The sequence below is a fragment of the Temnothorax americanus genome, unplaced genomic scaffold, assembly GCF_048541705.1.
Source record: "Temnothorax americanus isolate GAGA-0224 unplaced genomic scaffold, ASM4854170v1 Scaffold7, whole genome shotgun sequence".
NCBI lineage: Eukaryota > Metazoa > Arthropoda > Insecta > Hymenoptera > Formicidae > Temnothorax > Temnothorax americanus.
In genome coordinates, this window is record NW_027509792.1 from 863633 (window position 1) to 880575 (window position 16943).

At 41.0% G+C, this 16943-nt stretch overlaps 3 protein-coding genes and 1 long non-coding RNA gene across 4 annotated transcripts in view; 3 read left to right on the forward strand and 1 right to left on the reverse strand.

Moving 5' to 3' along the window:
* Positions 1-12719, reverse strand: part of LOC143906213 (uncharacterized) — a 237481-nt gene extending 224762 nt beyond the window's left edge. Inside the window, exons 1-2 of the long non-coding RNA XR_013259462.1 lie at positions 11098-12719; positions 10822-10875 (exon numbers count right to left, since the gene is read on the reverse strand). This is a non-coding gene — a long non-coding RNA (uncharacterized LOC143906213). The remainder of the gene's footprint in view (positions 1-10821; positions 10876-11097) is intronic.
* LOC143906208 (LHFPL tetraspan subfamily member 6 protein) overlaps positions 1-16943 on the forward strand; it is a 155946-nt gene that overhangs the window by 133439 nt on the left and 5564 nt on the right. The gene's annotated exons all lie outside the window — the stretch shown is intronic.
* On the forward strand, positions 1830-2471 carry LOC143906106 (uncharacterized). Its single transcript, XM_077421906.1, has 2 exons — positions 1830-2001; positions 2203-2471. The coding sequence occupies exons 1-2, from the start codon at positions 1830-1832 to the stop codon at positions 2469-2471; spliced, it is 441 nt and encodes a 146-aa protein (XP_077278032.1).
* LOC143906200 (transcription termination factor 1) lies at positions 13810-16908 on the forward strand. Its single transcript, XM_077422098.1, has 8 exons — positions 13810-14041; positions 14200-15084; positions 15172-15360; positions 15446-15636; positions 15715-15887; positions 16028-16280; positions 16415-16563; positions 16643-16908. The coding sequence occupies exons 2-8, from the start codon at positions 14716-14718 to the stop codon at positions 16822-16824; spliced, it is 1506 nt and encodes a 501-aa protein (XP_077278224.1). The 5' UTR covers positions 13810-14041; positions 14200-14715; the 3' UTR covers positions 16825-16908.

Here is a 16943-nt window from a genome sequence, read left to right on the forward strand (position 1 = left end):
CCTGTATGCGAGGGAGACTTCCCGCCGGATTATCGATTAAAAGTTTAACAGCCCGAACTTTTCAGCGACTTTGCACAAAGCGACATACACAAGTCGACTCGGGGCTCGGGGCACTGATCGCGCCATTCTAAAAAGAGATGTTTTAAAAGCTGATTATGCATCAGTATAACAATCGTCGAATTCGTTTCAACGGATTTTCGAGTTATCGGGCCGCGCGCGGCCTGGTCGGCCGTTGAAAGAAATTTTCTCGACTTTTCCCCTGTCGAAAGTATTAACCGGACGAAGTACTTCATGAAAGTAAAACACGCCCGGCCCCGCGTGCGTTATAAAAACGCCGCATAATATTAGCATATCCCTTCGGCCGCATGAAAGCATATCTCCATGATAGAGCACGTCGAATATCGCGCGACCGAGAACGAACGGGGAGATTGATGGAATTTTTGAGTTCGTCCAAATATTCGTCCCCCTCTTCTATTCTTTCTGTCCATCGCGTAAACTGACGTGACATCCCTTCGTACATATATAAGCACACATATATGTATGCTTAAAATATATATGTAGTAATGTGTTATTTCATGAAAAATATTTTATTTCGCCAGATATTCCAGATGTATATATATATCCATTTAATAGATTTTCTTAAAGAAAGCTTCATTTTCAAAAAAAAAACAATCATCGTCATGTAGGAAGGAAAAGAGAAAGAGAAAGAGAGAGAATAAGTCATCGGAAAAAAACTGAAATATTATCTTTTAAAAGCGCGGACATTAAGAGCGTTATGAAGTTACGTAACAAAGGAGAAGTTTAGAGAGGTGCCAAGAATATTAAGTTCACCTAGCGGGCGGCGTGCGCTAGAAAAGAAAAAAACTGGAGTGAAAAAAAAAAAAAAAGAAAATAAAAGTGTCGGCAATATAGCGAGGAGGGAAAAATTAAAGTGTTGTTGAAGCGGCAGAGAGAAGAAACGGCGCGCGATATATATTTCGCCGTTGGAGGTGCGACGCCTGTGGGCGAACCAAACTGAGACAATATTTGCATATCTATTCGTGAAGTATGATTCTATGCACTTCGCGAAATGACGCGGGCTCTTTCGGCTGCAATACCGGCAAACGTCAGGGAGAGACCGAAACAATGAAAGCTCTCAAAACGGACGGGGAGGTGAAGCTCTCGTCGGCATCGTCTCGTGTCCAGGAGAAATTTCCGAGTGAAAACAGCGAAGCTATTCCCGGTTTCCGGCGACCAAACCGCCTCGCTGCTTCTTCCAGTCTCGCAGTTCTACGGGGAAACGGTCGGGCTCCGTTACAGTCCTTCCTCATCTGCATTTCGCTTTTATATACTTTCTTTCTCCTTATTTCCGCACCGTCTTTATGTAGCGAGGCGAGGCGAGGCAGAAGGAAGAAAAGCACTCCGCTCGCACAGATATTTCTCTTTATGTACACTTGACATATAAAAATTTCAACTCCAAGAATAATTCTTGCCGTTTGTTAAACACAGCTTCAGACAGTAGCATTACTATTGTGGTTTCGAGCATAATAACCAACTTAAAGGACAGTGAAACCGGATTGTAAAATAATACGTTTGGAACTACGAGAATTTGATTTAAGTTCTTGTTGGAAAATCTAACTGACATGCGAGATACAAAGTTCAACGTATAGCACAAAAAAATAAAACGGTCAAGATGATACTGATGCGACATATTAATATGAGATACGTGAACTTGTCTTGAAATACCTGAATTATTTTGCATAACCTTAAACGACAAAATTCTAAGATACGTAATCCATATTTATGAAGTTAAAATCAGAAAATTTTTGATTGTATATTACTCAAGAATCATGAATCGTGCTATGTGTCCAACTAACTCACAGTCACCGTACGATGAAGTATCGCACGTGATTGACAGTAACATTTTAACCATTAAATTACCTAAAGATAGACATCGCGTTCAAGCCGTGGACGAACAAACTGCCGAACCTATCATTGACGTTAATTGTTTGGATAAATATGGTAAAGTATTACTATATAAGCAGCAAAACTAATACAAAAATATAAAAGTACAATTCACGATTTTATTTGCGAGTATTATTTTATCAGGATACTATTATTAATTAATAATAAAATATGATAGAAATACTAAAGACAAGATTATTTATAAAACTGGAATAAGTTAAATTAAATTGATTACAAAATATAAATCTTTCTTGCCAGGTAAAAAATGCAAGAGAGGCTGTCCAAAAGTCAACGTGATACACAATCAGGCACTTACTCCGAAAAAACCGGCGGAGGAAATGTTGTTACTAAAGACAACGAGACAAATCACTCTCACCGACGATATGAAGCACAGTCTTGAAGTGGAATTTAAATCACCGCGAAATTATATCCCGTTACCCGAACCAGGCCCTCCTCCGCCCATAATTATTCCGAAAGAATCTGTTATCGTGAAGAAACTTGAGGGTAAAATAAAAAAAAAGAAGTAAAGCAACAAAGAGATAAACATCGAGCAACACCATCTGTGAGAAATATCTTGCTTGTGTATAAAGTCTGGAAAGAAACCCTAATTTGCAACGTACAAGGCCGACGACAGATATTTAAAAAGTAAACTCGTGAATCCAATAAAACTTTTTTAAAATAGGTCTAGAATTCTTTGCTCTAATACTAAAAATTCTTTAAATATAAATATGACAAACTGTGAAAAATCGATCAATTCATTTTCTTTGAAACTGTCATTGTTACGAATAGTTCTCATATACAGATAAAATAATAATCATAGATCAGCCTCCCTGGCACTCATTTTTCCACTATTATTGCAACATAGATCGAACGATTTTAACGGTAGATACAAACGTCTTATAGATTTACGAGTTGCGAAACTGAAGTGTTCGCCACTTTGTCGAAAACACGGAGGCGTGCGCGGGGTCGAATAACGGAGCGATAAATCACCAGTGGTATTATATTCTTGCCCGTCTTGGGAAACAATAGATCATATAGCGTATACGGATACGCTGGTATTAAACCGTTTTTGGGCCCATTGTCGCCCACCGCGCGCGCGCGCGCGCATTGCCGTGACGGCGGCGACCTTTTTAAGCCGCGCTTTAAGTTCAACCCACTCTCTTTCTCTCTCTCCCTCCCTCCCTCCCTCTCCCTCTTCCTATCCCTCTCGCCGATAAATCACCACGATTTTACCTGCTGGTAAGAGAAACGCGAACGCGAGCACGATCAAAGAGAATCGGCTCACCGATAAAGGGTTTGAAAAAGGAAGGGTCTCCGCAAATATTCCATTAGGACGCGCTCGCTAAGAGCCGGTGTAAAGTATCACTCGAGGCTATCGTATTGCCTCCAACGAGGAAAACCAGGAAGCCAAGAAGTGTGTGGTAACGGAAAGAAATGCGAGATCAACGGAGAAATGCGAGGGAATCGATATACGGATAAAGTGACAAAGAGATCTATTTTTCCGGAAGCGTAAAATATTCATTGTCGAATGGCAGCGCGAAAATGATCTTTGCTTCGATCTTCGATAGAGCTTTTATATGGTTTATCGATGCTCTTCCTCCATCTTTCTCCTTCTTTTCTTTTACGAACGTATAATTAATCGAGATTTTTAATGAGACTTTAATTTAAAAAGCTTCCGTGTCTAACGTATTTTCTGTATCAGGTTTTTTTCCAAACTGGAAAAAATGGAAAAGCGAGCTTCTGAATCCGGCTTAAGCTTCTTTTACTTTTGTTACGACGTGTCTACAATCCCCCGGATCTTTGTGACTTAAGCTTTGAGTTTCGTCCTCTCCGCTCATGAATCAGACGTACTTACGAGTGCCATGATTTGCGGCGCATGATTTGAGGGCCGAGAAAAAATGAAGGGGAAACGGTAAGAGGTCAGATGACGCGGCGCGCGGCGTGAGCCGATAAAAGATCGCGCATGGCAGTGACGCGGTAACGAGTGACGGATCGTAGTCTGAAAAAGGTGCTTTAGGTACACTCGAAAGTTGGAGAAGGATTACTACTACTACTACTACTACTACTATTACTATCAACCTCGATAGCAAAGGCGAGGGTCGGCGCGAAAGGTACATCTGCAATCGAGAGGGGCCGGGATGATGAAACGCGTCATTTGTCTCCGCGGACCCAAAATACTCACGGTACTCAACACGAAGAACATCGGGTGCGGTTGCGAAGCCGTAAAAGCCTGGCAACGACAAATGCATCCGCTTGTTGCGAAAGCGCGCGAGTGCACGCGCAAGTGTTGGCCCGTGCACTGGATGGCTGTAATTGGGCGTTGGTTGCAGAATTCATTGTCGCGTTTAGGGCCTTAAACGGCCGGGAGATAAATCACGATTAAACGTGGCCATCAATCTAAACTCTAACGTGTAACGCCATGTAAAACAGAATGTGGCATTTAGGTCAATGCAAAAGAAATGGGCAAACGTACGTGAGATCCTCGAAAAATCGACGCGTAATTTTTAAAGCGATTATTAAATATTTAATAATGTCGCTGGACATTTGACGCTTTTGCGCTTTCAAATTGATCGCTGTTTACGATCAATTTCCTTCGCGAGATTAAATATTGTCACGTATATCAAAATATTTGCCGCATAAGCGCGCGTTGTATCTGCGTAATATCCGTGCGTGGTAACTGTAATCAGGCGCAACCAGGGGCAGAAATTTCGTTGCCACACTTAAGACCAGCCTAACCATAATACGGGCCAGCCTGAGTATCGAATCCGACGTTGAGCAAAGCTGGTGAAACCGCAATTTACATGCGCAACGTACTGCCCTTAACGCAGCATGGGATATAGTCGGGCTAACGGAAGATCTTAAAGTACAGACAGAATTGACGATCGCGATAACACAATGCATTCTCTAATAATAACGTACACTTCAAAATCGATCAAAGGCACTCACACGTATTTCTTTTTTTTTAAATAAATCCTTTTGATAAAATCGATACACAAGAATTTAGAGTCATATAAACTGTTGACGTTACAATATTTTCGTCAAAGAAAAATTAGCTCGTAACTAGTCAAAGAGTCTGACAATTAAAATTTGATCCGAAAGTAAAATAGCGGAGTAAAATATTCTGCATAATAAATGCTGTCATAGAGATGTTTTAACGCGGCAGGCAGGTAAATATGCGCAATTTACCGTAACCGTCCGCGACTGCCATTTTCACCGCGGAAAAAGCGGTACTTAATAATATATTATTTGAGAGAATAGAAAATAATGAGATTTAGAAGCGTCTTTTCACGGTTATTCAAAATGAAAGACTTAATGAATTTACACCTAATGAGCTCGTAAATGTAAGTCTTTGTAACTAATATTTCTGTATAGGAATAACGTTTCATCTCTCCACATATTCTGAGTAAGCCGCTTACGCGTTAACGAGTACCAAAGAAGAGACAGCGCACGCATAGTCGGAAATATGATAGTAGCGCCAATGCAAAATCGGCACGCAAAATTATTCACGCGTCATACGATTCACTAGTCATATACACGTCCGAGTAATGAATGCGAATTCGCGCATGCATCTGCGCGTAATAGAAATGCGCTGTGTAATTTCGCATTTGTACATTACAGACAAATATAATGCGAGATTAATCGAAAGAATAATTAAATCTGAATAATTAAAACATTACCGTAATTAAACTCGAGATGGATAATAACTGTTCAAATGCATATCGCAAAAGGTGATACGAGAGCATTCTTTAAACAAAGATGTCCTCAGAATAATGATCACTTTAGACTGTAGCCTCTGATTGAAATGCTAAGATATACTTTTATCATAGAAAAATTCTACTATATATATATCATATTCAGACTAATTGTAGTAAGTCAAAAATTTCATCAATATCAAATTTGATTATTTAAAAACCGCTGTATTCCGTAGCACGTCTGTATACATATACCGATAAGATATCAGCTGCAACAACTTCGCGGAATTCAACGCTGCCCGATCGTGAAAGCGTTCGCGTGTAGTTTAAACGATCTTCCTGGCTCCTATTGTATAATTCAATAAAATTTGAATTTATTGCCTAGCTCGCGATGCGAACGGCGATTGCTCAGAAACGATTCATTGGAGAATTCTCCGCGTATGAGCCTCACGTATGACGTATACTTTTCTCTATTCTTTGTTGTATATTTATAAGAATACGATCCATTTACGATAATACATATTAAATCATTCTTGAGTTTTATATTTTCGCTAAATCTCCACGGAGGAAGGGTCGTATCTCCAAATTGGAGGCAAACGTCGCCGTATCGCGCCGCGCCCTATCGTTTTCTCTTATATCTTTTCGCCAAAGGCGTTGTGCAGCGTGCACCCAAAACGCGAGCTCGCCATCGTTGCAGCGAATGCACACTTACACGGTATTCTCGACGCAGGAGCCAGAAAGCAGGGCAGCTTCCGATCCTTCCCTCCGTACTCCGAGGCATTGTATTTCAGCGTGGCGCGCGATAACCGGCATTATCCGGACACGTTGTGATTTTCCGCGGAAAATAAACCCACCGCTGTTTCCGCGGCGTGCCGGGAATACGCGACGGGAAGTCGACAAGAGGGAAAAGTCTCGATGGTTGACCGAGCTGATATGACGACGACGGCGCGGCAGCGCGGCGGCGACGACGAGGATGACGACGCGAGAGAGAGAGAGAGAGAGAGAGAGAGAGAGTGAGAGGTTCGAAACTGTACATGATCGGTGAACGCACAACGAAATTGATCTTATTTTCCGCTCCCACGCATCCTTCCGCCATTTTCCGTTCACCCTCGACGCGTTTCGATCGTATTTGCGCACCGAGTGTATCGCCGATAAGGCTGAAATAATCGCCTCGCGACTATCGCGTTATACAGTCGAGAGACCTCGAAATGATTCTTCACCCGCTATAGATTCACGTGCTATAGATGCAATTGAAGACGATATAATGATAATCCGCGCACGCGTTTAACATTATAGACATTTTCCACGACATTTCAAATAGAATTGAAATCGCTGAACACATCGCTAAACCGTGCGTAAGAAAAGGAATTTTAAAACGATAAAACTATGACGAATAACAATCACGCGAAAAAATATTATTTCGTATATTTTGAAAAAATGAAAAAGGAATACGGAATCACCGCTCGTTCATTGATACACCCGTTTTACGCTCCGTTCATCTTACGCCTCGTGTGGAAAATGAAGAGTCCGCTTTGCGATATCCGTGATACATTGTTTTATCTCCTCGTGCACGATGTCACATAGCAAACGCGTCATCATCGGCTTTACGAATCGGCGAAATAGGGCGAATTAAGCGCGCAAACGTCGATGTTCTCGCGCCGAATGCGCGCGCGGCCGTTCGCACTCTCGCGCGCACGCGATAACACCGTCGGCGAGCAATCGGTAAACAGATTAAAGCGCATTCGGCGAGTCACGCAGGTGAGCGCCAATTGCGTTCATTATTAACGTAATCATCAGGTGCAGCTGAGCCACGCACGAATACGCTTCGCAACGCGAGCAGTTAGCGTTAACGATCGCGTCCGCTGGCGTTGTTGCGCCGGCCCGTATATAGTTGTTACACGCTGGCCGATCGGATGATTTTCGATTGTCGCGTCCGATAATGAGCCCCGTTTAAAAAAAATGACTCTTGCTGATTGACGCGCGTGGCATTGCGTCGCGCAAATAAATTCGAGACTTTCGGACAAAGTGCGCGTTTTTTCCTTTTTAATGAAAACACACGAGTGTCTTCCGATAACGAGCATATTGTCACGCGAATATTTTCGAATAATTTTCGGATGCAAAATTGTCAGATATATAAATATAAAATATTGGATATTTTCCAACATGAATTAATTATATCATATTTTCCACGTCGAATATCTATAGAAATGATTTTATTTTCCATTTTTTAATTATATATTACGTGCGTTCGTATAATTGTTTAACATCCAAGAGACAAATGTATTATTTTTGTGTCTTTTTGCGTGCACAATTATTCGTTCATGCACCATCCCTTCGCGTCTGCACGCATTTGTGCAGCAGAACAAAACGACCGCGAGAGTGACAAGTAATTCCGCGGTTGAACAATTCCTCTCGCTATCGACCGGGTCGGGTGTTGCGAGAAGAAGCGACGATACTTCTGACAGCGAGCAATGTGGACGAAGAGGACTGCGGGGTCCTCCATCTCTAAACGGAGGGTTCTCTTTGCTTTCGAGACTGCGGATCTTAGCGGCATTTTAAGGTTCCGGTTGGCGGAGACGAACTGGGCGAAAAGGAAACAGGTCGCGTCTCCTCGCGTCTTATATGCCGGTACAGCGAGATATAACCGAACCTCCATGCTGCGCGCCTTCATCTGACACGCGGAGCAAGAGAGAGAGAGAATCTGAAAGACGAGGCTACATTTGCATTTCTCGACGCTTAGATGCGGGCGGCAGGGTCGGCACGTTATGCAAATCTTAATTTGCCCCATCGGAAAACTCGTAAAATCTCCGTGCTTTTCCGCAATAAACCCTCAAATTACTTGCGCGCTCCCCTTCGCTTTAGCCTTCGCCCTTCCCGCCCGTATAACGTTTTGCGTACGCACACCCGCACGCGATCATTCCAAGAGCTTCTCTCGCCGCGCGGAATTAACGACGTCCGCGTCGAGGGGAGGGGAAAAAAAACATCGAAATAATACTATCGCGCATGACGCCGTCCGGGGATCAGAAGGGCATAAGCACTCCCGCGGGTCCTATTCGCGACGGTCCTCGAGGGAGTTTGATCTTGATTTTCCCACGCGTCACTATATCATTGGCGCGTTATCGTCCTGCGAGTACGGAGAGAACGATCAATTAGCGGGACGTTCTCTGATCGTGCGCGTTTTGGCAATGGTCGTAGTCGACAGTTATTAGATACACGTACGTATAATTCGATTCGTTCAATTATCGTAAAGGCCGGCACGCGGCGGCCACCGCGTGGCCGATTTAAAAAAATCGTCCAGCACCCCGGTATATACAACCGCGCTCGATTTCCTCTCGCGCGTGTAACGAGCGACGCATCCTCGAAAACGTGCACGCTATTTACAGCGATGATCACGCATTCACTCGATAAATCATAATTATTTGCCCGTCAACCCGCGATACAACGCGCTACGCGCGGCGCGAATGACAGCCCGGGGTGTTCCCGGTTCCCTCGCCGCGCCGCATCAGCCACGCGTAAGCCGGGAGAACGGCCGCTATATAATTTAGGTGATTTAAAGCGAGCGATAATGCGGTGTCACATAGCTAACCGAATTGATGCAATAGCGACGCTCGCGCGTAATTGCGCGGAGAGCAACCGCGATTCCGATAGGGGATGGGGACGAGAGAGAGGTCTAGCCTCGTTATTTAGCTAAACCATCTTCGCCGTGACACGTATTGTATCCAATATCCGACTGATTACACGGGTATCCACCGTATCAAATTCCAATGACGGAACCGTACAATCGAGATATAAAACAATTTCATTTTCTGCCTCTCTCTATAGCTCAAGTTTGATCTCAATATTAATTTCTCATATTGAAATTACTTCGAGACAATTCCGTTATTTTTCTCGATAATTAAAATACTTACAAGAACTTACTTTCTGCAAGTTTTCGATTTTATTGTCTCGAGGCAATTATTAAAATAGATTTATGGACAAAGTTTTTTCTTATTCGGTAATACTTTCGAAACCCCTCTGTCTCTCTCTTTCTCTCTCTGTTTATAAAAAAAGTTAAGGACATTAGCATGTCTTACTAAAACAGTAAAACTAAATTAAGACTGTTCGAAACTTTTATTAAAACTTATACGTGACTAAAAAATTTATCATCAAAGTTTGAAGGAATGAAACATCTTGTATAAATATAAAAGTCTCGCGTACTTGTCGACAGATATAAAATTACTAAAACCGCAAAATTATAAAATCATCGTCCATATACTCTAAAATGAATTTATAGATCATCGCAGATAGCTGATAAAAACGCGCGTTGCCCTTATCGATTTTTATAGCGTAGAGACGTGGAAAATTTGTACGAGCATCTCCCCACCGGAATGAGACGCGAGATGATATCTCGCCAAAGTTGGTTCAGCCTGTTGCAGATAATGTCACGACTTTACATCGTGCCTGGGAAACGAGGGACGATGTATTTCCACGAAACGAAAGTATATACCAGTCGCGATCCGATAATGCATGTCGCGATATATGATTGATTCGCCTGCCAAACTTCAACCAAAGAGAAAGAGGGAGAGAAAGAGATTTCGAGTAACATCGCGAAGCTATAAAACGTGCGTTTACATAAACAGAATTTCCGGAAACCGATGTTTTAAAACGAAACGCAGTCTTTTATACAAACGAGCATCGCGTCGAAAACTGACAAGTTCGGAATAGTTAAATAATGAAAATAAACACATCAAGAGCAAACTGTGAATTATTTTACCTTGCTCGAGCAATATTAATTAAACATTTATTTAAAAAAAAATCAATGAGAAGAGGGTAAAATCTATCCGCACGATTTCAATTCGAGACCAGTCTAAAGTTCGCACTAACTGCTATATTTGCGACGTGCGAGTATCTTTATAATATGTCGAACAGTCTCCCAAGAAAATACGGTCAATTGCACGATTATATGCTCCAGTGAACGATACGCAAAATTTCTGAGACCACAAATTATCATTGTAAATTGGAAATTGGTATATTAAACTGCACAATTAAAAAGAAGAACAATAACCTTAATATCGGTATTATTTGTCTTCATAATATTTAATTAGTGATATATCATTTTCTTTCAACGATACATAAAATCTTTCACTTTACTGCAATTGATCCCGTTATAATAAAATTGATATTGTTGTAATTTATATTCACTCACCAAACATCGTCGCTGCTACGCCAGAGACAAGTCGGGAGCTCCTGTCGACGGTTCCTGAAATAATTTCCATACTTTTATAGGCATTTGTTTATAAATTGATAATAATAATAAAATATAATAATTAAGAGTTACACAAACACAAACGTATCTATAATATTTTCACCAGAATAGCTTCGGTAATAATATATTCCGATTAACCGTCCAACGGTGTATTTACCCTAATCGTCGCAAATAAGCGAATAATTAACCGTGCAACCGATAAACGAATATACTCACCATCCGCGCGGCCGACGAGTGCGTCCGTCCTCTCGCTGCTCCGTTACAACTGGCGCAAACCCATGTTCATCTCGACGCGATACGAACGGGAAAACTGCGGCTAATCACGATCGCGCACTCGCGCCGATTAACGCTATATACGCCACGACAATCCCGACGCGGCGCGCCACTACACTCGCGTACATGACACGAGAACACGACGATTCCGCGTTAAATGAGACGTTCCCGCGTATCTGGTGGTCGAACGACAAGGAAATTCAACATGGCGGTCTTACGACGTCACTCGCGATATCGGAGCCGCGGATTACTACGGCCGCGGGCGCTTCGGCTCGCGCGAGCCGTAATCTAGGCTCGCGACCAATCGATATCGCATTGAATTTCGCGACACAAGTTAGCGCGACGGGTTGCTCTCTCTATTTGCTCCAGATATTCGTCTTTATCGCGACACGACGGCGTTTATCGATAAATCATCGCGCCCATACGCATGCTCCCTTAATTAAGGATGATAGAGAGAAACGCCGATCGCGCGCGGGTCCCGGTCCATTCGACTACTACCGGTTACTAATTAACTGATTACTTACAGACTGTACATGTACTCGAATATACCCATATTACTGCTCGCGCAAATGTGCCAAAGGATTGACGCAGAGGATCGCGCGTCGACCGCGATGCTACCTGGCTGCGCGCCCGCGACCGAATGACTGCAGATGGGAAATTCAAAAACCAATATGGCGACTTCACGACGCTACTTGCAAACTTGCAACGGCGCGTCGCAAATTATCTGATTCGCGCGAGCCGTGACTTAAGATCGCGAGCACCAATCGCATCATACTGCATTAAATTTCGCGGTGCGAATTAGAGAGAGAGAGAGAGAGAGAGAGAGAGAGAGAGAGAGAGAGAGAGAGAGCGACGGGTTACTCTCTCTATTTGCTCCAAATATTCGTCTTTATCGCGACACGACGGCGTTTATCGATAAATCATTACGCGCGTACGCATGCCCCCTTAATTTATAGGGATAGCCAAACGCCGATCATCTCGCGGCGGTCCATTCGGCTACCGGCTACTAATTAACTGATTACTTACAGACTGTACATGTACTCGAATATACCTATATTACTGCTCGCGCAAATGTGCCAAAGGATTGACGCAGAGGATCGCGCGTCGACCGCGACGTTACCTGCCTGCGCGCCCGCGACCGAATGGCGAATCAGGCGAATGCGGAATGGCGAATGCCCCCGATGGGAAATTCAAAAGCTAATATGGCGACTCCACAACGCAACGTCGCGTCGCAAATTATCCGATTCACGCGAGCCGTGACTTAAGATCGCGAGCATCAATATCATGCCGCGTCAAATTTCGCGGTGCGAATTAGCGCGGGGGCAGGTTACTTTCGCTATTTACTCCCGAATAATTCTCATCGCCATACGACAACGTCAATAAATCATTACGTCGCTGAATCATTTCGCACGCATGCGTATATCCCCTTAATTAAGGATTGGATGGCGAAACGATGATCGCCCCGATCCACATTCGACCTAATTAACTGATTACTCGTAGGGCGTGCACTTGAGTATGCATAACGGGCACGCGCGACAAATATAAATAATATGAATTCGGAGTATAATTACCGTGCGACAACGCGTGAGCCATATATATACTTGCACTTTTCCCGGCGCGCGTTTCCGTTACGCTTGCTCGAGGCAAAATGAACAATGAACGGAGAATTGTGGAAAAGCATAGAGAAGGCACAATCGAACAAATTTACGATATATACCGCGAACCGAAAAATCAACGCGCGATTTTCATTAATAAAATGACTGACGAAATGAGATTGCGAACTCGTTGCATTTATTTGGAATCATAACCGCCGCGATATTTCGACGAATTTCAATCGTCGATGTCACGGATACGCGAAAAATTATGCCAAAATATCCTATTATTACGGATTATTTTCGACAACGGATCGATATTGGCGATTCATTCAAACTTCATATTGATAAAAATGATCAAAAATTGTACGACTCTGAAATTTCATATTTTCGATTGTCTCTGCATTTGTAAGGCTCCCTTCCTTATAGAATGTATTTTATTTTGCAGAAGTCGATGCCACGAATAGATGGCGATTGGCGATCATTTTCGACAACGAAATCAATAACAATACTCACGACCACTGTTATAGCGATTTATCCAAATTTGCAAATTTCATATTATATTGATAAAAAAAAATCAAGAATCACGCTACCGGAATTTTATATTTTTATTATTTCTGCGTTTGTGTGCGATGCTTCTTTATACATAAGAATCTATTTCCAAATTATTAAGCAAATTAATTAATTATGCGACACACGTAGTAAGTATAACCTCACTTCTTCGTGAACCGTTAGGCGTACTTATTTGGCAATCGGATTAATTTCGATATTTGATATCATGGATACGCAAAAATTGTGCCACGTTCTCCTTATCGTGAATAAAAATAGAGGATTATTTACACACAAGCAACCCGGCATTCCCGGCAACCGTCTTCTTCCCACTCGCGTCAGTCGCGTCACGATCAGCAATCGCACAGCCGGCACAGCAATCGTGACAGTCGTGTCATCTCTCGGCGCTTGGCGCAACTATACGCGCCGCGAGCGTCACCAGCGTCATCTGTGAGCGCAATCTAGTACTCGCTCGGCGCGACGGTCAACACCTGACACCTAAGCTGAATATATACATGTGTGTGTGTGTGTGTGTGTGATTTCTGATTTCTTTTCCGTTCCTATTGCCTGTTGCCTACAGGCCATAATTTAAGAAGAAGAAGAAGAAGAAGCCTGTTGCCTATCATTGTGCAAGGTGCAAGGGGCTTTACACGCGACCTAACCCCCCTAACCCTATGTTGATAGTGATAGCGTTGATGCAAACCAAAAAGAAAAATCGTGACCAGCCTCTACTGCGGAAAAAAACGGTAACACTCTTATACAATATTTTTTGAAAAATATTGATTAGTTGTATGTACTACAGGGAAATATAAAATAATTTTAATATAAATGGAATTGCCGTAATTGAAAAATATATAATATCACTTGATATCGCGTATGATCACGTTAATAATCTATGTTGCAGAAAGAAACAGAATTAAGGAAAAGAAATTTTTAATGGCTGAGATAATAACGGTAAATGTACAGAAACTTGGAAATGAAGAATTACGAAATTCCTGTAAAGAAAACGAATTTAAATGGCCAAGTCATACGACGCGAGAGAATGACGGTCCGTCAGAAGTGAATAAGGATTCAACGACGGATTTCCTTTTCGTCAAATGTGAGAGAAAAGATCCCGATACGGATTCAGATCCAAGGTTTAATAAATCGCCGAACCATATACGTAGTATACACCTAACGAAGTGAATAATCTGACGGGTTTTGACGATACAAATTGTGCAGATAAAAATACAAATAGTCCTCAAAAGAACGTACGCTTGGTTAATCAAAAGGACTTGTTGAAGAGTCCGGCATTTAAAAATCCAGTGTTTAAAAAGTCAGATAAATCTGTAGATATAACTCCAGTGGATACGTGCCCGCAAAGAGGAAGAACGATTAGCATAAATAGTTATTGCGATACGTTCAAATAGAATTGTGCAATATGGAAAATTTCAATAATTTTGAAAGTATTGATCTATTGCACGATTTAGATTATATAGTAAATTTTGAACATGGCGATGATGTTTTATTATCCTCGACGAGGGACGACCATCTGTCAGAAGTGAATAAGGATCCAAGGACGGATCCCCTTTTTATCGGTGATTCTGAAAAGAAAAATCTTGACACGACTTCAGATTCGGACGAACAGTTTGACAAAAAACGTAATCTCAGAATAGAATTGAGGCCTCGAGTAAAAAGGAAAAACAAATGTCATTTCAAGAAACGTAAATCGAATACAGAAGAGGAATATCTTTCAGAAAGGTTGAAAAATTTTGATGAATGGGAAGAAATCCCGTTAATTAACATAAAAGTTAGTTTTGATTGTTATATTTTGTGTATCGTATGATTTTTATTTTCTTTTTTTTTTGTGTATATCAACTGATTTTTTATATTCCAGAAATTGATGGAACTACGTGTAAAACTGACTCATGAGGTATCACCGCAACACAAAATAGAGATTTCTGGATCTCACGCGCCAACGCAAACAGCGAAAATATTATTTCAGAAACACGGGCCGATCCGAACAGGTCCGTATACACCTACGGAAGACAAGATTATCAGGAAAAACTGGGTGATGTTTTGCGAGGTATATTTTAAATATATCATAGGGCAATATAACCGAATCGAACTGCCTTCGAACAACGTGTTTTATCGTAACGCGCTGTATACAGCTCCATGACTGGGATGCAAAGACAGTCGAGCCATTTCTTTATTGGAGACACAATGGAAGATACTTTATACGCGATGTGAAGGAAAGACAGAAATTTGTTCAATTTTTGGCAAATGGGTTACCTTGGCGAACTCTCTACAGCGTTTATTCCAGATTTAAAGTATTATATCGCAATAAAATCACTTATACTCGGTAAGGTACAAAGATCTTGAATCAAGAATCGATCTTGAACCACTTCAATCGTACTTACGTATGATCTTTATGCCTTAGTTATACTTCTAAAGAAGATGAAATAATTTTTAAGTACATACGGAATAAACATCTTGAGAAACATAATACTAAATTTAGTGACGTGGCAAAGATACTAAAACGAACAAATAGATCGATCTTTAAACGATATCAATATCTCAAAAATCAAGCTCGGGATAGATCGGATACGGAACGTAAGTAACTCATGATATATCCTGTCACCGTCAAATATATTACGTATATTAATTATATTTTTAGATATCTGATATATCCACATCTGTATATTATCTATTTAATCTATTTAATCTAATTTTTTTTTTTTTTATATATACAGCGTTGGTTGACATTAGGTGGACGTTACCACTGATAAAAAAATTCATAAAAACTTTACTCAACGTTACGTTAAGTGAAGATATAAGAGATCTCAAAGATGCCACGCTTCCCAAGCCAGTGTGGCAGAAAATGGAAACAAAACTAAATATACATGAGAATGTCTTGAGAACCTTCTGGCAACATCAATTGCATCTGCAATTATTCAGTACAGATCCTATTTATTTAAACGACATTAAGATACAATTAATTGAATAGTAAGTATCATTGCATTTTATGGTTGTAAATTGTAATATACGATCTATTAAGAGAGAACCACTCGGATTAATTTTAATAGATCATAAGCATTTTTAGATCACTATATACAAACGCATTCAATCCATTGTTGCAGTATGTACGCAAAAGGAATATCCAATACTCGTGAAATTATATGGCCCAACGTAGCAAAATACTTTGATGGAGCAACTGCGGTATTTCTTTGCAAGGTCTTTTATTATCTCGTTCAAGAATGCAATATGAGTGACGTGGATAATTTCGCCGGTAACAAAATATCAAAATTGTACTTATAAATGTTATGCATACCGCGTACGTATATTATATGAGAATTTTTATGTTACAGATGTTGTGGAACACTTATATCGTACTAAAATTCCTGAAATTCGAAAGGCCCTAACCGATAAATTTTTACATAAAATTGTTTATAAAGATGGGAAAGTATCTTTACTAAATGAAAACGGAAAAACAGCCGATATCGATCGAGAAGAAACTAATTATACTTCTGCCGATTCTACCGATAGTTAACTTGTGTGAAATTATATAAAATTATAAATAATATAAAAATATTAAACAATTTATAATAAACAATTATACCTTTTTATATTTAAATTACAATGTATTTTTTTTTAACTATACTTTACATA

Bases quoted from the DNA above. Each gene is read 5' to 3' on its own strand.
- LOC143906106 (XM_077421906.1), top strand. From the start codon at position 1,830: ATGAATCGTGCTATGTGTCCAACTAACTCACAGTCACCGTACGATGAA. The intron at 2,002-2,202 runs GTAAAGTATTAC...CTTTCTTGCCAG, and splicing joins TAATTGTTTGGATAAATATG to GTAAAAAATGCAAGAGAGGC.
- LOC143906200 (XM_077422098.1), top strand. From the start codon at position 14,716: ATGGAAAATTTCAATAATTTTGAAAGTATTGATCTATTGCACGATTTA. The intron at 15,637-15,714 runs GTAAGGTACAAA...TTTATGCCTTAG, and splicing joins AATAAAATCACTTATACTCG to TTATACTTCTAAAGAAGATG. The intron at 16,564-16,642 runs GTAACAAAATAT...TTTATGTTACAG, and splicing joins TGACGTGGATAATTTCGCCG to ATGTTGTGGAACACTTATAT.